Source organism: Ursus americanus, chromosome 6 (assembly GCF_024610735.1).
Source record: "Ursus americanus isolate L20-20 chromosome 6, mUrsAme1.1.p, whole genome shotgun sequence".
NCBI lineage: Eukaryota > Metazoa > Chordata > Mammalia > Carnivora > Ursidae > Ursus > Ursus americanus.
The window spans coordinates 52,139,173-52,160,850 of NC_142132.1; the positions used below are offsets into that span (position 1 = coordinate 52,139,173).

General features: G+C 35.2%; 1 protein-coding gene across 2 annotated transcripts in view; it reads left to right on the top strand.

Moving 5' to 3' along the window:
* P4HA1 (prolyl 4-hydroxylase subunit alpha 1) overlaps nucleotides 1–21,678 on the top strand; it is a 100,078-nt gene that overhangs the window by 48,245 nt on the left and 30,155 nt on the right. Inside the window, exons 6-9 of one of the 2 annotated variants that reach the window (XM_045783204.2) lie at nucleotides 8,358–8,597; nucleotides 11,155–11,351; nucleotides 13,746–13,922; nucleotides 15,995–16,065. In XM_045783204.2, coding sequence (XP_045639160.1) covers nucleotides 8,358–8,597; nucleotides 11,155–11,351; nucleotides 13,746–13,922; nucleotides 15,995–16,065 — 685 coding nt within the window. Of the gene's footprint in view, nucleotides 1–8,357; nucleotides 8,598–11,154; nucleotides 11,352–13,745; nucleotides 13,923–15,994; nucleotides 16,066–17,090; nucleotides 17,162–21,678 lie in introns of both variants that reach the window. The other variant, XM_045783205.2, reaches the window with a different exon arrangement.

The window sequence follows — 21,678 nt, forward strand, 5'->3', positions numbered from 1 at the left end:
TTTTATTTTTTAGAGAGAGGTGGGGGAGCAGAAGGAGAGGGAGAGAGAGAGAGAATCTTAAGCAGGCTTCATGCTCAGTGCAGAGCCCAACATGGAGCTTGATCTCACAGCCCTGAGATCATGACCTGAGCTGAAATCAAAATCCAGACACTGAACCGACCGAGCCACTCAGGCACCCCGATATTTTTTTCACTTATGGTAGTGCTTTTGGTGTCAAATCTAAGAAATCTTTGTCTCCCCTGAGGTCTAAAATATTTTTTTGTGCTTTTTTTTTTATCTGGAAGTTCCATAGTTTGAAATTTCACATTAAGCTATAGGATACATTTTGAGTTGACTTTGTATGTGGTAGGCAGTAAAGATTGATGTCTTGTTTTGTTTTTATGAATATTTAATTTGTTGAACAACATTTGTTGAAAAGGCTTTTTTTCTCCATTGAATTGCCTTGACATCTGTTGAAAATTGGTCTATTTCTTGACTTGATTCTGTTCCATTGATTTGTATGTCTACCTGTAAATAATACCAAGCAGTTTGAACTACAGCTTTTTTTTTCTTTTTAAGATTTTGTTTATTTGAGAGAGAGCGTGCAAGCCCGAGTGGGGGGAGGGGCAGAGAGAGGGAGAAGCACACTCCGCACTGAATGGGGAGCCCAGTGTGGGGCCCAATCCCAGGACCCTGGGATCATGACCTGAGCGAAAGGCAGACGCTCAACCACTGAGCCACCCAGGTGCCCCTGAACTATAGCTCTGTAGTAAGTATTGAAATCAGGCAGAATAAGTCCTCCAGCTATGTTCTTTGGTAAATTGCTCTGGCTATTCTAGAGTCTTTGAATTTCCATATAAATCTCAGAATGAGCTTGTCAGTTTTCCCCCCCACAAAAAAAAAATTCCTGTAGGAATTTTGATTGGGGTTGGGTTGAATCTTGCAAAGAATTTGGGCAGCATTGTTATTTTAACAATATAGACTTCTTCTAATCCATGAACATGTTGTATCTCTCCATTTATCTAGGTCAGAGAAATTGGGGTAGTAGACAAGATATTTTAACATTAACGTTAAACCACCATAAGTCTAACAGTTACTGTTTGACCATTGGTGTCAAAAGTTAGAAAACACTCTCCTCTGCCTCCTCCTTTCTCCCCCCTTTGGTCCTCCCTTTTCTTATTATGTGTCTTTTTCACCAAAAGCAAATTTATCACAGGCTTAGTTTTTAATTCCTGTCATATCTTTCTCCTATTCAAAATTTTATATTGTTTTTATTTCTGAATATCTTTTTTTAAAAATTTATTTGGGGTGCCTGGGTGGCTTAGTCAATTGGGTGTCTGCCTTCAGCTGGGGTCATGATCTTGGGGTCCTGGGATCCAGCCCTGTGTCAGACTCCCTGTTTAGTGAGGAGTCTGCTTCTCCCTCTCCCTATGACTCTTTTCCCCACTTGTACCCCCCCATCTCAAATAAGTAAATAAAATCTTTAAAAAATAATAAAGCTAAAAAAGATTTATTTATTTGAGACAGAGAGAGTGTGAGTGCGTGTTGAGGAGAGGGCAGAGGGAGAGAGAGAGTCTTTTTTTTTTTTTTTAAGATTTTCTTTATTTATTTGAGAGAGAGTGAGAGAGCACAAGCATCAGGGGAGCAGCAGAGGGAGAGGGAAAAGCAAGATCCACACTAAGCAGGGAGTCTGATGTGGGTCTCAATCCCAGGACCCGGGGATCATGACCTGAGCCAAAGGCAGATGCTTAGCTGGCTGAGCCATCTAGGTGCAGAGAGAGAGTGTTAAACAGTCTTTGCACTGAGCATGGAGTCCAACCCAGAGCTCAATCTCATGACCCTGAGATCACGACCTGAGCTGAAACTAAGATCAGATGCTCAACTAACTGTGCCACCCAGGCACCCCTAAATATCTTTTACATTTAGAAATGTGTTGACAAATGAAGCAGATTAACAGATTGTCCAATATGGGAACATGAAACTATAGTTAGCATAGTGGGCAGTAGCCATTTTGGGGTCTGACTTAATACCCTTTTTATTGGATTGCCCAGAGAATCAAATGAGCTAAAAGCATGTGACAGCTAAAACTGCAAAATGCTATTATTGATGTTTTCTATTTAAAAGAGGTGCCCAGGGATGACTGGGTGGCGCAGTCGTTAAGTGTCTGCCTTCGGCTCACGGTGTGATCCCAGCATTCTGGGATCAAGCCCCACATCAGGCTCCTCCGCTTGGAGCCTGCTTCTTCCTCTCCCACTCCCCCTGCTGTGTTCCCTCTCTCGCTGGCTGTCTCTCTCTGTCAAATTAATAAATAAAATCTTTAAATAAATAAATAAAAATCTTTAAATAGATAGATAAATAAATAAAAGAGCTGCCCAAGTTATCTTTTTAAAAATTGGGATATAATTCACATGTAGTGTATTATAGGTGTACAACTTAATGACTTGATACACATATTATGAAATGATTACCACAGTGAGATTAGTTAATATCCATTACTGCACATAGTTACAAATTTTATTTTTTCTATGAGGAGAATTTTTTTAAAAGATTTTATTTAATAGAGAGAGCATGTGCATGAGAGGGGGAGAGAAAGAGAATCTTCAAGCAGACTCCCCACTGAGTGTGAACTCTGATGTAGGGGTTGATCCCGTGACCCATAAAATCATGACCTGAGCTGAAGCCAAGAGTTGAACACTCAACTGACTGAGCCACCCAGGCACCCCTCTTTGTTTCCTCCTTAAAAATTCTAAGGAGAATTTTTAAGAGCTACTCTCTTAACAACTTCCAAATATACAATACATTATTGTTAACTATAGTCACCATGCTGTACATTACCTCCTCAGGACTTATTTATCTTATAACTGGAAGTTTGTACCTTTGGACCACCTTCACTCATTCCTCTCATACTATTTTTTTTTTTTAAAGATTTATTTATTTATTTATTCGACAGAGACAGAGACAGCCAGCGAGAGAGGGAACACAAGCAGGGGGAGTGGGAGAGGAAGAAGCAGGCTCATAGCGGAGGAGCCTGATGTGGGGCTCAATCCCACAACGCCGGGATCACGCCCTGAGCCGAAGGCAGACGCTTAACCGCTGTGCCACCCAGGCACCACCCTCCCATACTATTTTTAATTATGTCAGACTTTTTATATTCTTTCAAAGTCTAAATTGTGTTTGTGAGGTCCACTGACGGAAGTCTTACTTGGGTTTCTGTACTCCTCAACCTGTTTATTTTTCCTATATGTAACTACCATTTTAGTTTTTCTATTTCCTTGTTTATTTTTGAAAATATAAGCAAATGTGTATGTATTCCTGTTTCTTCTCAACATAAACACAGGAAATATGGTAAAAATACTTTCTTTACCATGGTGTTTTAATTTATTGATATACCCTAGATATCACTTCATATCATATATAGAAATCCTCATTTCTCTTTATATCTACATTTTATTCTATTTTTGTGGAGGTACCATGTTTATTTAACCAGGCCCCTAGGATGAACATCTGGTTGTTTGTTGTCTCTTTATTTTATAAAAATAATGCTGCCAGTATCCTTGTACATATATTTTCTGTTTTTGCTAAGTGATCTTTGGGATATTTTTCCTAGAAGTGATGCCAGCGAATCAAAGAGTAAATGCATAGGTAATTTTGCTAATATTATCCCAGTTACCCTCCGTAGCGGTTGCATCATTTTGCATTTCTATCAGCAATATGTGAGCGTGCCTATTTCCCTACAGCACCACCAAACAAATGGCAATCTTGTCAAACTGAGTTTTCTGCCAATCTGATAGTTCACTTCAATTTATTTTTCTAGAAGATTTATTTATTTTCATTTTAGAGAGAGAGAGTGTGCACATGAGAGTAGGGGGAGAGGGAGAGGGAGAGTGAGAATCCCCAGGCAGAATCCCCGCTGAGTGCAAAGCCCAACGCAGAGCTGGATCCCAGGACCCTGAGATCATGACCTGAGCCAAAATCAAGAGTCAGATGCTCAACTGACTGAGCCACCTAGGTGCCCCAGTTCACTTTAAGTTAGATTGGCTCATATGTATACCAATTTCTTTATCATTCTTTCTTGTACCTCAGACTTTCCTTATAGAATGATTTTCCTCATCTTTGAGGGGTGCTTGGATGGTGCAGTTGGTTGAATGTCTGACTCTTGGTCCTGAGATCCAGCCCCACATTGGGCTCTGTGCTCAGTGTGGAGTCTGTTTAAGATCCTCTCTCCCTCTGCCCCTTACCACCACCACCACCACCACCCACTCTCTCTGTCTCTGTCTCTCTCAAATAAATACATCTTTAAAAAGACGTTTTCCTCATCTTTGAAACATATCCTTAAGAAGCCTATATATATATATTACACATGTATGTTGGCTTTGGGTTCTTTGTACTTCCTGACTCTCAAGTTTTATGTGCTTTAATTCTGCAAAATTGTCCACTTCCACCATTATTTCTTTAAATAGTGCCTCTCCTATGTTCTCTCTATTGTCATCTGATGGGACTCCAAGTAGACATATTAGACCTTATTTTTCTTCCTTTTAACTAGCGCTTCATGTTTATCCCTCCTCTGCTGCATCCTGGGGAGTTTGTCCCATGGTAATTTACTCAGCTCTCTCTTTTAGGTTTATTATCCCCTCTTTTGTTGTGTCTTACTTGCAGTTTAACTGGGCCAGTAAGTTTTTATTTCATTGATTCTATTTATCATTTCTGGAAGTTCTCTTTTTTTTCTCCCACTTACATCTCCCTGGTCTTTTTTTTTTTTTTTTTTTTAGGGTGTCTTACATGTTCTTATTTTCTATTTTTTTTATTTCTTTAGACATTTTAATCATAGTTATTTTGTATTCTTAATCTGATAGCACCAATATCTGAAGAACTTGGGGGGATGTCTAATGCAGTTTTTAAATAGTTTTGCTGATTTTGCTCATAATGGCTTGTTCCATCATGTGCTTTGTAATTTTGGATTGTGTATACTTCTTCAGATTGTGTGTGGGAATATTGCAAAACTTGAACTAAGGGTGCATTTGGCCAAGTATAAGTGTTGCATCTGCCATTTGTCTTATGACGTTACCAACCAACCACTACTTTAAGGACCAACTTGCCACTTTGCATGGAATATTTCCTGTTCCTTTTCTGGTGGTTAAAAATCAGTCTTCAGGTTTCTGATTTGGTGACTGCTTCCAGGCTAAATGTAGCTTCATCCTCTGCTTACCTGTCTGAGTTTCAAGTTCCTTTTTGGTTTTGGCCCTAGATTGCTTAATTCCTGTGAACTGGGCTATAGTATAAATAGATAATACATTTTATCTGGTGTTTCCAGATATTTTATATCAGATGCTTATTTTTTCTCCCAGAATAGGTTTGAGAAGTAATCATCTCTTCATTATTTACTTAACATGATAGAAACCAAGAACAACATACAAAACTCAGGCCCTTAAAATCTCTAAGTAACTCATCAGACTTACTGTTTATAAAGATGGAATGTTATATGGTTGTTATCGTTTTCTTTGTATCATTCAGAGTTATACTTTTTGTGTTTATTTCTTTATATAGCTCTTTTTTGTTGTTGTTTTTATGGAAGTAATGGTAATTGTACAATAGAAAGGCATAAAGGTAGAAAGACATAGAAAGGTAGAAAGCCATAAAGATTAGGAAACAACTTGTAATCCATCCCTCAGGGTATTGATTTAACATTTTTTAAATTTTTAAAAAATTTTAAAGATTTTATGTATTAGGGAGGGAGGGAGGGAAAGAGAGAGGGAGAGCACAGAGTGAGAGGGAGAAGCAGACTCCCCAGTGAGCAGAGAGCCCCATGTGGGACTTGATCCCAGGACCCTGAGATCATGACTTGAGCTGAAGTCAGATTCTTAACTGACTGAGCCACCCAGGTGCCCTCAATTTAACATTTGACATATTTCTGTCTAGATCTTTCTGGCTTTCCTATATGGCATTTGAAATTATCTGTCTTGGGTGCCTGGGTGCCCAATAAATAAACAAAAATCTAAAAAAAAATTATCTTTCTTAATGAAAAATGCTGTTCCGTTATGTTGACATATTGGCCTATACATTTCCTTGCTTTTAGTTTATTATAGTTGTAGCTATAAAATTTGGTTCAGCTATAAAAGTTGTTTATACAAGGTGTTTCTTCCCCAACCCCTAGTACTAAACTCAAGAAAATAATTGAAAAATAGCATCGATTCATAGGCATAAAATTATTTTATCCAGTTTCATATTGCTGGATGTCTTAAGAGTAAAGTTACCAGTTTACGACTCCCCCCGCCCCCATTAAATTTTGCCATTTTATGGTATAATAGGACACAAACTTCTCGAGTCATAGTGTGCAGATTCCAATTCTGGCTCTTTGCTGTGTGACCTTGAGCACAGTAGTTAACCTCTCTCTACCTTAGTTCCTCATCTGGATTGCTTTGAGAATTAAATGAGTGACAAATGTCTGGCACATAGTAAGACCTCAATAAGTGTAGGCTATTGTTTAAAAATATTTTTCTTTAGGGTTGTTTTAATTTCATATTTCTTTAATGATTAGGCTATTTTCCTACTTTTTAATTTTTTTAAAATTTCATGTGAAATGTCAAAAAATTTTTTTAACTAGTTTTTTTTTTTAAAGTAGTCTCCGTACCCAACGTGGGGCTTGAATTCCTGACCCTGAGATCAATAGTTGCATGCTCTCCTGACTGAGCCAGCCAGGTGCCCCGTCTCCTTTTCTTAAGACAGAAGTTTTACTTCACAAGCTATTGACATACCAACACCAAAAGCATAACTAATTAAGGATTAATTAAGTTAGACTTCACCAAAATTAAACCTTCTATACTTCACACCATCAAGAAAGTGAAAAGACAACCCATACAGTGGGAGAGAATATGTGAAAATCATATTTCTGATCAGAGACTTGTATCCAGAATAATACAAAGAACTCTAAAAATAATAAAAAGAATCAAATTTTTTTTTAAAGATTTTATTTATTTATTTAACAGAGAGAGACAGCCAGCGAGAGAGGGAACACAAGCAGGGGGAGTGGGAGAGAAAGAAGCAGGCTCCCAGCGGAAGAGCCTGACGTGGGGCTCGATCCCAGAACTCCGGGATCACGCCCTGAGCCGAAGGCAGACGCTTAACGACTGAGCCACCCAGGCGCCCCAAGAATCAAATTTTTAAATGGGCAAAGGATTTGAGTAGACCTTTTCCCAAAGATGATATACAAATGGAGAATAAACACGTGAAAAGATGCTCAGCATTGTCATTAGAGAAATACAAATCAAGACCATAGTGAAATACTACTTTATACCCAATAGAATGGCCGTAGTAAAAACAAATGGACAACAAGTATTAGTGAGAATGTGGAGAAATTGGAACCTTCATACATTGCTGGTGGAATTGTTAAATGGTGTAGGTATTTTGGAGAACAGTTTGGCAGTTCCTGGAAGTGTTTAAGCATAGAGTTGCCATGGGACCCAGGAATTCCACTACTGCATATAAGAGTAATGAAAACAAATGTCCACCCAGAAACTTGTACATGAATCTACATAATGGCATTATTCATAAAAGCCAAAAAACTAGAAACAACTCAAATGTCCATCACCTGATAAACAAAATACAGTCTTTCCATACAGTGGACTATTATTTAACGATAAAAAAGATGCTACAACATGAATGAACCTTGAAAACGTTATGCTGAGTTGAAAGAAGCAGTCACAAAAGACCCTTTGTTACATGATTCCACTTATATGAAATAACTAGAATAAGCAAGTCTATAGATACAAAAAGTAGATGAATGGTTGTTTAGGGCTGGGGCAGAGAGGGGGAGAAAATGGATAGTGACTGCTAATGGTTACAATGTTTCTTTTTGGAGTGATGAAAATGTTCTAAAATTAGAATGCAATGGTGATTGCACAACTCTGCACATACTAAAAACTATTGTATTCGTTAAATGGGTGTACTTTATGGTATGTAAATTACATATTATTAATGCTGTTGGAGAGAATGGAAAAGGGAAGGAACTAATTTACAGGTCTGCCTTTCTTCCTGTCCATTCATTTGTTGCCCAGATTATTGGTTAGGAGTAAGATATTTGTTCTATGGTGATTCCTGCTATGCGAAAAAATTGCATGCTTCAACTTAATTGATGTTTCATTTTGGTATGATGGCTGATAATTGAAGTCTTGGGTTTTCTAGGTCCATGACCCCTGTTAGTGTGATTCTTAGCATGTTTCATTACCTTGTAGATTGTTCCTTTGTTCATAAATTTAGGATGATTCTTGTTTTTCCTACCTCAGAAGGTAGTTAAAAATTTCAAATAAAAGTGAGATAGCACTTTGAAAGCTGTATAGTCCTAAATAAATATTTCTAAAGTTCTCTTTATTTTCTTTCCCTAGGAGTAAAACACAAATCTTTTCTAACAGTTGAAGACTGTTTTGAGTTGGGCAAAGTGGCCTATACAGAAGCCGATTATTACCATACGGAACTGTGGATGGAACAAGCACTAAGGCAGCTGGATGAAGGCGAGATTTCTACCATTGATAAAGTCTCTGTTCTAGATTATTTGAGCTATGCGGTATACCAGCAGGGAGACCTGGATAAGGCACTTTTGCTCACAAAGAAGCTTCTTGAACTAGGTATGTTAATTTGGCCTAATTCAAGGTTTAATATATCTATATCTATATCTATATAGATATTGATATATATAGTTATATATAAAAATATATATATGTAATTATAAGTTATATATATATATATATAATGTATGATAATCATGATATATAAAAGTGCCAAGCTATATGACAAGATCAGTGTATAATTCTGATAACTATATCTTATATATATAATGATAAATATATATAATTCTGATATGTAATTTGTCATATAACTTTGGTACTTTTTTTTTCTTTTTCAAGTGTTTATTTAAGTTCTGGTCAGCACACAGTGCAATGTTAGTTTCAGATGTAGAATTTAGTGATTCGTCACCTACACACAACACATGGTGCTCACCACGAGTGCCCTCCTCAATACCCGTCACCTATCTAATCCATCCTCCACCCACTTCCCCTTCAGCAACCATCAGTTTTTTCTCTGTAGTTAAGAGTCTGTTTCTTGGTTTACCTCTTTTTTCTCCCATTATGTTCATTTGTTTTGTTTCTTAAATTCCACATGTGAGTGAAATCATATGGTATTTGTCTTTCTCTGACTGACTTATTTCGCTTAGCATTATACTCTCTAGCTCCATACATGTCACTGCAAAGATTTCATTTTTTTTATGACTGAGTAATATGCATTGGTCCTTTTTGTTATAAGTCAAGAGTCTGTTTGTTAGACAAATTTTATCCTGTATTTATCCATTAAATAAATGGCATTTTTCTCAGCTAATGGTACTACAGCAGTGGCTGTGTTTCTCTGCCATGTACTCCTCAGGAACTTTAAAATCAGACCTAACCTAGTAGCTCAGTCAAAAATGTTTATTAACCATGTTGTCATATTAAATATTGACCAGTTTCCTTTGAAGAATGTTTTTGTTTTATTGCATTTCATATTTTAAAATAGTGATTTGAAATACACTGAAAATATATTTGTCATATTCAGATGTTAGGTAATGTGATATCCTATGAGGATTTGATGACTAGTATTCCCAGCTTGTTGCTCTAAGTATGATCCAGAGACCATGTGCATCAAAATTACTTGGATACATATTAGAAATGAAAGATTCCTTGATCTCCACCCCGGACCTACTAAATCAGAATCTCTGGAGGTAGAGTTGTATGCTAATAAGTTCAGGTGGCCTTTGGTATATAATGAAGCTTTAAAACTTTTTAAAAATTAATATTTTTCTGAACAGGTTAATATGTGTATGTTAGAAGAGTCAAATAGTTTAAAAGGACTGGTTACCTGAAAATGAACTTCTGACAATTAGGTTATTTCTTGGTTGAGTGAATTAATAAATGGAGATATTAGTTCAAGTACCCCTTTTTCAGTATTTTGTAGTGATTTTTTTCCTCCTGACTTGAAGAGTCATTATAGGAAATTTTTTAAAATAGAAAAATATATAGAAGAGTCATCCATAAGCCAATCACTGGAAGATACCCACAAATTTTGTTTCCTTGTAGTATATACCCTCTTCCCTGCACATACTCACTTTTCCCTTTCTTTTACAAAATTAAGATCATATTTATATTATAACATATTTTGTGAGCAGTTTCTCAAAGACAGATATTTTACAAATCTAAGGCTAGATTTCCTGATCACTTCAGTTAATATCATAAGTGAAGTTTCTGTGTATTGTTCTTTTTTATTTGTGTGTGTGTGTTTGTGTGTTTGGATTTTTTTTTTTCCTCCTGGATGGGTGGAGTAGTCCTCTTTTCCCCTACTAAAAGATAGCTAAAAATGATGACTAGCAATTCTGAGGCAGTTAGTGGCTTCTGGCTTATTTGAAAATTATGACTTTAGTTTCTCTTTTTCCATCTCACTTAGAATTTTGGTACTGAAATTCTCTCAGCCCTCGGAAGTAGGCTATGTTCTGCATTTATAATGTATCTCTGGTGAACATTGCTTTTGAACTGTATACACTGTCTTCCCCATGATGATTACATTTCGGTCTCAGAAAAATCTTTTCCATTGCTTAAAATAAGTAGAATGAGTAACATTTTAGAATTCATTTGGCATCAAATTGATCATAATTCATTTGGCTGATCAATAAGTTCTCAAAGTAGAATATTTGCTACTTTGACACAAATGGCTGATTCCTTTGCAGAACTCTTTTTATATAGGGTGACTGTATGTGATTTACTTGGGGCAGTACTGGTTTATACCTATTGTTTTGGTACAATAATTTTTTAAAAATATTTCATTTATTTAGTTATTTGAGAGAGAGCATGTGTGAGCGGGGTGGGGGTGGCAGTAGAAAGAATCTCAAGCAGATTCTGTGCTGAGTGTGGAGCTGGAGGCAGGGCTCATCCCACAGCCACAGATCAAACCCGAACTGAAACCAAGAGTTGGTCGCTTAACTGACTGAGCTGCCCAGGCACCCCTGGTATAATAGTTTTTAGTAGTGCCTCCTTTCCCTCTCATAAGTATCCTGGTTTGGAAGCAAATTATATGGTCCTCTATTTCTATATTACTATATTCTGATGCTTGAATGACTGTAAACTTAACCATGGTCATGCTTTCTTCCTTATCCAATAGATCCTGAACACCAGAGAGCTAACGGTAACTTAAAATATTTTGAATATATAATGGCTAAAGAAAAAGATGTCAATAAGTCTGCTTCAGATGATCAATCTGATCAGAAAACCACACTGAAGAAAAAAGGGGCTGCTGTGGATTACCTGCCAGAGAGACAGAAGTACGAAATGCTGTGCCGTGGGGAGGGTATCAAAATGGTAAAGTGGAAAAGCCAATTGTGTGTGTGTGTGTGAATGTGTGTGTGTGTGTGTTTGTACATAGCTTTGGAGAGGATCAGAGTTCTTTTATATTTATGCCTATGTGGTAAAAATTAGAATTAATGGCTTAAAGTATTACAGTATGCCGCATCAACTTATTGTGGGTGTCACATTTAATATGGTCCAACTATTAGTAAAATAGCTTTAGAATAAAGCTTTTGAATCATTGTGCCATTTTGTGTATTTTTGATAATATAACTTTGCATAGGCCAAAAGAGGCTTATTTTTGTAAGATGAAGGATCAGATGGTTTAAGGGAACTGATAAGTTTTTTTCTTACATTTTAATGCAAAAGATATTTCCGCAATCTTAAGCAGAAATAATATACCATCTTAACCCATCCTGTAAAACAAAGAACTCATCTATACAATTATCTTTTGTGGTTTTGCTCCTAGTTGACTTGACAGGATTGCTTAGTGAAATGTGTTAGTCTATTTAAGAAATACTTAAAATGCAGAAAGAGTTTCAGCAGATTTTGGCTTTAACATTTATTTTTTTAAATACTCAAATGTGCCTATAAATATCCTTTTCTTTATTGTATATTTATGTATTTATAACTCAGAGTATAGTGCTTCAGGGTGTTAATAGTTAAAGGCCACAAACATAAAAGTTCAGGTCTGGGGAACGTAGGTTTTTGTTCAGCCTCAGGACTTTTCAGAGCCTTTTTATGATAATGTACATTATGGGTATGCTACATTTGCTTCGCAACATTACTTGATCATGCATGGAACCCTTTTTTAAGGAAGAGCATGTGGTACTAGTTTTCAGTTGAATGCAGGCATATGTAGAAGGAATTAGTGAATTTTTGAAGTAAGTACTTTTAAGTGTAAACATTTGAATAGTCTTTTAAGTTTTTCTCTGCTACTAATAAACTCAGGCTGGGTTGTATATTTTGATGACTTTTTGGTATTTGAGGACTTATTGTTGATAGCTTAATGTCTAACTGCAAATGCTTAGATCATATCTATGTTGACACATTTGAGAGCTAAGTTTATGGACTCCTGGAAGAACATGCTTACTTTTGCTTTGGGTGCTTGAGTAAATACAAGGATAATAACACTCTGATAGACACACGAAACATTTTTTTTTAAATTTCACACCTAAATATTTTATTACATATCTGTTGAAGATAAAGACAAAAAATAACCAAAAAACTATTGTCAAGCCTAAAAAGAATGCACAGTATTTCCATAATATCTAGTGTTCAAATTTCCAGTAGTAAGCAGATATTTTTTTAATTGCCTTTAATAACTCTTAAAGAAGAGATCAAAATGGAACCATAGGTATAAAACAGAAGTCTGCTTAATATACCAGTTTGTTGCTGTGACACACACGTCAACCCCACCCAAAGTCAAGGATTATCTTTATTCTCATACTAATTAATCTCATCATTGTATCAAAGACTTATAATAAATCTTTAGATTTGACTCTAGGTAAATAAATACATAGAGAATAAACATTCATCATTATTTGTCTTAGTATGTTAGCTAATAATTAAAACAAAAACTAGGGGCACCTGGGTGGCTCAGTCAGTTAAGCATCTGCCTTTGGCTCAGGTCTTGATCCCAGTGTCCTGGAATGGAGCCTGCTTCTCCCTCTCCCGCTCCCTCTGCTTGTGCTCTCTCGCTCTGTCAAATAAATAAATAAAATCTTTAAAAAAAAAAACAAACCAATATTATTTCCACTTCACATATTATATACTTGTTTAATTGAGAAGAATCAGCGATGGATAACTTATTTAGTTAATATAGATTGAAAGGAACATTTATTTGTTTTGTCGATCACTCTGTTTTTAATACTCATCAATAAAAGCACCTGTCTTTAATAACTTATTTTTTCTTTTTTAGAATTACTCATTTTCATCTTTGCTTTTTAAAACTAAATTCATTTATTTATGCTGCAAGCATCTAACTGGGAGGTATTTAGGAAAACCTGGTGAGGTTTTAAAAACTTTTAAAACTTTTTTCTGGGAGCTTCCCAGTCACTTTGTGAAGATTGGAGCCATGCAGTTCATTCATTCCATATTTTCATAAATATTTTATTATTTCTTTCATATTTAGACATCCAGACTTTATTTTGATGAGAAATGGGTTAAAAGTGAAACCCTACCTTTTTTCTTATTTAAGACCTAGCATCTCTCCCAGAAAATAATCATTAATAAAACTTTTAAAATCCTGAATGTCCTATTTGATGCAAAATACTTGCAGAGTACGGTGTTTTGTATATTCTTCCATCAATGCTCACAAGCATGATTATTGTTTCTTTTTTGCATAGGAGCAAGATTAAAACTATTATTACTCTAATATGTTTATCATTTCCTTAACTTTATGTTTAGACTCCTCGGAGACAGAAAAAACTCTTTTGCCGTTACCATGATGGAAACCGGAATCCTAAATTCATTCTGGCTCCAGCCAAACAGGAGGATGAGTGGGACAAGCCTCGTATTATTCGCTTCCATGATATTATTTCTGATGCAGAAATTGAAATTGTCAAAGATCTAGCAAAACCAAGGGTAAGTAATTTTTTTCTCTTTTTTCTCTCAATTTACTCTACCTGTGTATCAGTTTTGTCTTTGCAAGATTACAAAAATGATCATTGATATGGCAGTAACCCCACAGATAGTTTTAGGTATTGTCACAACAGAATGGAGTTGTTAATAAGCTCTATTTATACTAGCTTTTCGTCACTTTGTTATTAACACAAATAACATACCCTGCAGCTGGGTTTTAAGCACTTAATTATGAAAATCATAGATGAGATTTTTATTCACACTGATTTTGTTTGCAGATATTTCAGATCTTCCTGAAAAGGTTTTGTATATATTTTCAAACCCTTTAGTCTCCTAGGCTAATCAAAGACCAACTTTCTCATATCTTCTGTATTTTTATCTGGAAGAATACTTGAAGTATTTTTATTCCCGTTTGGGCACATTATTACTGGAAAGATATAATTGCACAAGCATCATGCTAATTTGAAATAAGGACATCATAGTTTTCTGAATTTAACTCCTATCACTTATCTTAAGGAAAACAATTTTTAAAAAAAATTTTATTTAAATTCAATTTATTTAACATAGTATATTATTAGTTTCAGAGGTAGAATTTAGTGATTCATTAAGGAAAACAATTTAAACACAATCTCATAAACTTAGTGTTTAGCGTAGAAATTCTTCTTTTATGAGAATCTGAGATGCTCTTGCCTTTTTTCCCATTGACTTGTTCTTAAAACCTATTTGATCTCATCGATAGTAATATAAACTACCATCACTGTCGTAAAGCGATTGTTAAATAAACATTAGGCATATCTGTGCTGTCTTATACAGGAGTTGGCAAATTTTTTCTGTAAAAGTGCAAATAATAAATATATTTTAGGCTTTGCTGGCCATACCATCTATCACAACTACTCAAGTCTACATTGTATAGTGAAAGCAGCCATAGAAAATATATTAATGAGTGTGGCTATATTTCAGTAAAACTTTATTTCCAAAAACCGGTGGCAGGCTGAATTTGGCCCATGGGCCATAGTTTGCTGATCCTTGTTATAAAGGTTTAATTATCTGGATATCTGTACTCAAACTTAAGGTCAGAATTTTTGTTGCTGTTAAGTTTTACTATTCCAAATTGGTACCTTTTTTTTTTAACCAAAGATTACATTTTAAATGGAAAAGACTGGTCTAATATGTATAGCTGTTGTCCAAGGGAATTCTTATAAGTCTTTCAAACAGAGTACTACTTATATCATATCATATTCTGTCAGTATCTTTTCAATTTCTGTTTTAGTCCATTCTTTGTGGTCAGTAAACCCCGTAAACCAAAATATCTTGGTAGAATATTTTTTAAGAATTCATTTCAGTTTAGAGGTCAAGTCTTGTATGTCTGGATTCAGAAGCCTTAGTCTTCAAAAGGGACAACTCAGTTGGATTATTTTAATCAAAAAATTCAATGCCAATAAAAATTTTATACTCTTTTGTTAATCTCAGAATCATCTTTTTTTTTTTTTTAGTTTGAAGTCATTATCTTGGCTGTCCTCTCTTTCCTACTGTTTTTGTACATTTATGAGTTCTTTTCATCTGCCTTTCTGCTAAGTCCAAGATTATTTCCCTGTATATGTGAAATACGTGAACCGATATGTTGAAGGAAGAAAAGATGGACCTTGAAACAAATTTTGGACATTAACCTTTGTAAACAGTTCCATCACTAAAAAAAATTAAAATCAAAAGTTTGAAATAGATCATTAACTGCAAATAGCCATTCTTATAACTATAAATTCGATTTCAGATTTTAGAAATTTCTTTCCTCACAGTCCCATCCTCCAACCACTGAAAGAAATTTAATTTCTAATCTCTGTTGTTTGTGTACCCTCCGTTCATGCAAAGCAAAAACAAAATTTAAAAAATAACGAAAAAATATAAAAAGCTAAAAAGCCAACTGTCTCTCAAGGCTCAACACAAGGTGACTGGAAGTCTATGGAGTTATTTTCTCTTTTCATCCTCCTTCGTAAAAATCCCAGAATTCTGACTGGTTGGATAAATGTGATTCATTTTTTTGTTTTGTAATGCAACTATTTTGATGGTTGGCTTCACAGCTGAGGCGAGCCACCATTTCAAACCCAATAACAGGAGACTTGGAGACGGTACATTACAGAATTAGCAAAAGGTAAGAGATGTGTATGTTGCATATTTTGCCCTCTAATGAGTGTTTTGTACATCCTACAGGAATATTCATTTAAGGGAAGTAGGTCATTTTCAGTCTGCAGCTCAAGTCACCGCCTATTTATATACGCATGGATAAACTGCTTTGTGTTTCACAGGTCTTTCCCTTTAACTAGAAGTTCTTTTCTTAATCTTTAATTGGTCTGTTGTTTTTAGGGAATTAATATGCTTTGCATTTCTCTTCAGGTCAGGAACCAAATCTCCAGGAAATGGCTTGATACTTGTTTTCTTTTTCCTTTTTCCTGCCAAAAAGGAAAAAAAAAAAAAGAAAAAACAGCAGCCTGGATTAATCTGGGAGTAGTCTTTGTTTATATAGTTCTCTTACATTCATAAATGCTGCAGTGAATTCACATCATTCTTCATGGTGATTTGTATTGGCATTTGTTCATTCATCTTGTGAAATACCATTGTCATTTTGGAGTAATCTGTATTCCTCCTGTTGGAGTTATTTTAAAAAACTTGCTGACTAGAAAGTTGGCAATGAAAAGAACAGAGTTATGCTTCTGATCTCAGTCTTCCAACTACTATTACTCATGAATTTATTTGCTGCCAGAGAGACTTTAACAGTTTTATCTCAGTGAGAGTTTTAAAAAATAAATTTAAAGAGACTATTAACTATTCTTTTGTCAAAATACTTAAAGGACATTAAACTTCTAGATCTGAGAAAGCTCCTGTGAAACCCAGTGCTATAAATCATTTACATAAAGCTTCAAATGATTTTTTTAAAAAAAGTGAAAGGACAATAAATCTACAACAAAAATATGTCAACCCATTTTCTCTTGATTTGGAAGTGGCTTTTCTTATTGCCACCTGTCTAAATGTTTTTGCTGATTTGAAACCATTACCTACCATCCAGACCAATCTGAACCCTTCCAATCACCTGTGGCTTGGCAAAACAAAACAAAACAAACAAAAGCCCAAAATTGCCTGCTACGTGAGTAAGTCCTTGTCCTTTCTCTTTTTTTGTAGCTGAGCCGAGCTACAGTACATGACCCTGAGACTGGAAAATTGACCACAGCACAGTACAGAGTATCTAAGAGGTAAGGGAGTAATGGAGAGAATTTTAGTCCTATTTGGACATTTTCTTTCTTGAGAATCTAATTTTCATAAAACCCAAGGTGTGGTTTTTAAGACTTAGGCTTTAGGCATGACAACCATGCCTGAATTTTCATGATAGACTAATAAACAGACGTGGTTATGGGGCATTAACAGAGATTTTCCTGAAGTAACTTACTAGGTTTCAAAATGCCTGCTGAGACTCCAGACCCCACTTGAAAAGTGAAGTTGTATTCCCGTATTGAAGTAAGAGAAGTTCCCAAAGAACCTTAATAGAAACAAGGACTAATTTGGCTTCTATAGTAAAACAAAGGTTTAAAAATCTCTGGGTCACCAGAATAGCTGTAGGTATTGAGAAAGTTCATGCCTTGAAGGATTCCATTACAAAGTCAATTGGTTACAAATTCTTTGCTTTTAACAATGTTTAAAGAGAATGTACTTAAGTTATTAGCTGATCACTGAAATAATTTTTAACAGTAGATTACTGTGTAACTCATGTATAACTTAGAAGGAGCCCACAGAATAAGTGACATTATTCCAACAGAACTCCTTTTCCATCTACTTATTTAAGTAATGGAGATTTCTCAGCTCTCATAAAAATGAGAATATTGAAAATAACAAAATAAGCTCCTTCCATCTCATTAGAAACATCTTAATATATTTTCACTTTTTATATTGGGTTATGATTGTTTAATCATGTTATTTAGACTAATGTGTGCTAATGATAATTGTAATAACTCATTCCAGAAGACATTATTATTTTTTTTTAAGATTTTATTTATTTATTTGACAGAGATAGAGACAGCCAGCGAGAGAGGGAACACAAGCAGGGGGAGTGGGAGAGGAAGAAGCAGGCTCATAGCGGAGGAGCCTGATGTGGGGCTCGATCCCATAACGCCGGGATCACGCCCTGAGCTGAAGGCAGACGCTTAACCGCTGTGCTACCCAGGCGCCCCTGGAAGACATTATTTTTAATAATTAGACCTTTATGTTAAAGGAGTTTATAGTTTTATCAATTTATAAAAGTATTTTTGTTGTTAAGAAGTATAATGTAATAAAAGACTTTTAGGCATAGAAATATATTTCTCTAGGACAGGGCTTTTCAACCTCAGCACTATTAACGTTTTGAATCAGATAATTGTTGTTGGGGGTTGTCATAGCTTTGTATGACGTTTAGCATCTCTGGTACCCACTAGATGCCAGTAATGCCTTTCATCCCAGTTGTGACAATCAAAAATGTCTCCAGAGAGTGCCAAATGTCCCCTGGGAAGCAGAATTCCCACCACCACCCCCAGAGACTTCACCTATCCACCCCTGTTGAAAGCCACTATTCTAAGATAAGAATGGAATGAAAATGCAGTTCAAGGGGGGAAAAAAAGAATGATATAAAATTTCCCAAGTACTAAAAAAACCTTCATTCGTGTATTTTTTTTTTTTAAGTGGATCATGGTGGGCATCAAATCATTGTGGTATTTAGATTCCACTGGATATGTTAAAAAAGATCATTTTTCAGAAATTACCACTATTTCAGTGTGCCAGAATTAAATCTTTCAAAGCTATTTGATGAAAAATTTTAGTTGTCAACTAAAAAAATGTGCAGAAAGTAAGTACATAGATTTAACGACTATTTTAGGAGTTACTGGAACAAAAAAATTTTGGATATTATTGCTGTAAGTCATAGGAAAAGCACTAGGAAGGCTGTACAGAATGCATTGTTTCCTTACTCTTTTTGGGCAAAGCTCTATGTCCTTCATATGGTAGTAACCTTCAGCATGCCCACACACATACTCTGGTTTCCTAACTGTGTGCCCCATGCTGCCTGCCCCCAGCAAACTAGAAGACATGAAGAAAATTTAACTTCTATCATACAATTTTGATTTCATGGAGACTAAGGATTTGTAGAAATTAATTTAGATAATGTTTTGATACATGATTTATAATGCTTCTGTGCATTGTAATTAACTCTAAATTTCAGGTTAAAGTTCAGCTAATTTTTCATTCTATTACAGAATCTTATTCATGTCTTAAAAAATTAACCCTTTATTTTTTAAAAAATAAGCCATTGTATATTTTATCAAAGATTATTACATCGTTTTAGGCATTTTTACTGTCATAAGGCTTGTCACTAAATTCTCCAGGTTTGGATGCTTTTAGGAAACACATAAAAGAAAATTTCATGAACTTAGTTCTTTGGAAGTCCTTTTTGGAAATTTTTTGTATATACAATGGACCTTTTGAAGAAATATCCAGCCCACAGAGTCATTGGACTCTTACCAATAAGGCAAAATAAATTACTCTTGGAAAGGTGATCTACAGACTTTTTTTCCTTAAGAACTAAATATTTCTAAACAGTTTGAGCTTATTTTTAAAATAGTCTGATTTTATAGCTCTGAGAAGCAATTTTGGATTTTTTAGAAAGACACAACCAAATATTATATACGGCAATTGAAGGCATTTAGCCAGCAGCATTAGAAGCAATGGAAGACTAACACCAGAATAAATTCAGCCAATCTCAGCCAAGTATGTAGAGTGTGTGTATTTGTGTTCAAAACAACCTAGTAACAATTGAATTCCATAACACACTGATATTCTTATTTACTCTTAAGGAAAATTGTTCAGCAAGTCTTTTAAAAATAAAATACTCATGTTGAGAGAGAGGCCTTAACTGTTAAAGAAAGAATTTGCTCCATAAAATATCCTAAACGTTTCATATTTTAACATGTAAGTTTTTGCTGTTCAGGGAATTTATTAGCTATGTCAAGACATTTTCTACCTATCAGTGGAATCTGAATTTTGAAGATTCCTACAAGTGAAATAAATGAGTGTTTTAGGTTTCCTTCATACATTATACCTCTGAAAAAGGCATCTCAAATGTAAAATAGAAAAATTAATGTGTACTGATGTCAGTTAACGTAGTTCCTTTTGCTGTGGGAACATGTGTATTTTGAATGGGTCAGAAGGGAATTTCAAATATCTGTATTTTGAGAAATTTCTAAGTGATTGCATCATCTTCCAAGGAAGGAAAAATATGTTCCAGCATCCTAGCAAATAGAATTTTATTTGGGTAAAGTATGTGTGGAAATCCATTACTGTTTATTTATTTTATTGACTATCTCTGAACTTTTGGTAAGTCATCTCCGTCCTTTGCATTATTTAAAAAAAACAAGACAAAACTAAGAATTTACTACAGCTTGTTAATGGAGATGCTAGTAATTTTGGCTAAAGCAGAGAAATGGAATTTTAGTTTTGGAAAAGTAAACATTGAGTAACATGCTCTGAAAAGACAGTTTAGTTATGTGAGCTCATTAAGTCCAGTTAAAGTAATATTAAGAGATAGGCAAATAAACAATCTAGTGTGGTAGAAAAAGCTTCTTTGATTCTGGTAGGTTATTTTTAGAAGTGGTTTTCATTTTCTTACTCTGATATACAGATTTCCTATAATATGACATTTTCTTATGCTTAAGATTTAATTTACCCATGTAAATAAGGAATAAATACAACATAAAAGCATATTAATATTTTATAGTATGGGGCAAATACAAATATCTTTGAATATTTCAGATATTTTTTTAAATTGGAGTCACTTTTGGGGCGCCTGGGTGGCACAGCGGTTAAGCGTCTGCCTTCGGCTCAGGGTGTGATCCCAGCATTATGGGATCAAGCCCCACATCAGGCTCTTCCGCTATGAGCCTGCTTCTTCCTCTCCCACTCCCCCTGCTTGTGTTCCCTCTCTCACTGGCTGTCTCTATCTCTATCGAATAAATAAATAAAATCTTTAAAAAAAAATTGGAGTCACTTTTAACAACAACATTGCCCTCTGTTAGGTTGAACAGTAGTTCTCAGATTGAGGTGACTGAAATGGACAGATCTATAGTATGATTGCATACTTGTCCCACTAAGAACCAAAGGGCCAGGATAAATTCCCAGGCTACATGATCAGCCTTTCTTTGTTAACCATCAAACGCAGAAGAATTATTGAAAGTTTGTTCTCTGTAACTGGCACTTGGAGTCCTGAATTATTTTTTGCCTTTGCAAAAAAATCATGTAGTTTTTATATTAGCTAATTGCAAAATGTCAATTTTCACATGTGTTAGGTTAGAAGAAGAAGGTAGTGCAAATTGTATCACTTCCATCTTCCTTTGGAAGTTTTGTAATAATCTCCAAAACCTCCGAAATGATACTATCTATTTACTTGAATATGATGTCCTTATTAATATATTAGAAATATAGTCAGGCAGCATGAGAATGTTGCTCCTTACTCAGAGCATTCCAGGGGTGCCTGGGTGGCTCATTCAGTTGAGTGTCCAGCTCTTGATCTCAGCTCAGGTCTTGACCTAGGGGTTGTAAGTTCAAGCCCTGTGTTGTGGGGTGTGGAGACTACTTAAAAGAAAAAAAATAAAGCATTCCAGTGATACTATAAAAAATCATATATTGGGAGAAATGTTGAAACATTACTCTGAATGTGAAACTTAGATTTGGGGTTCCTATGATTAAGACCAAA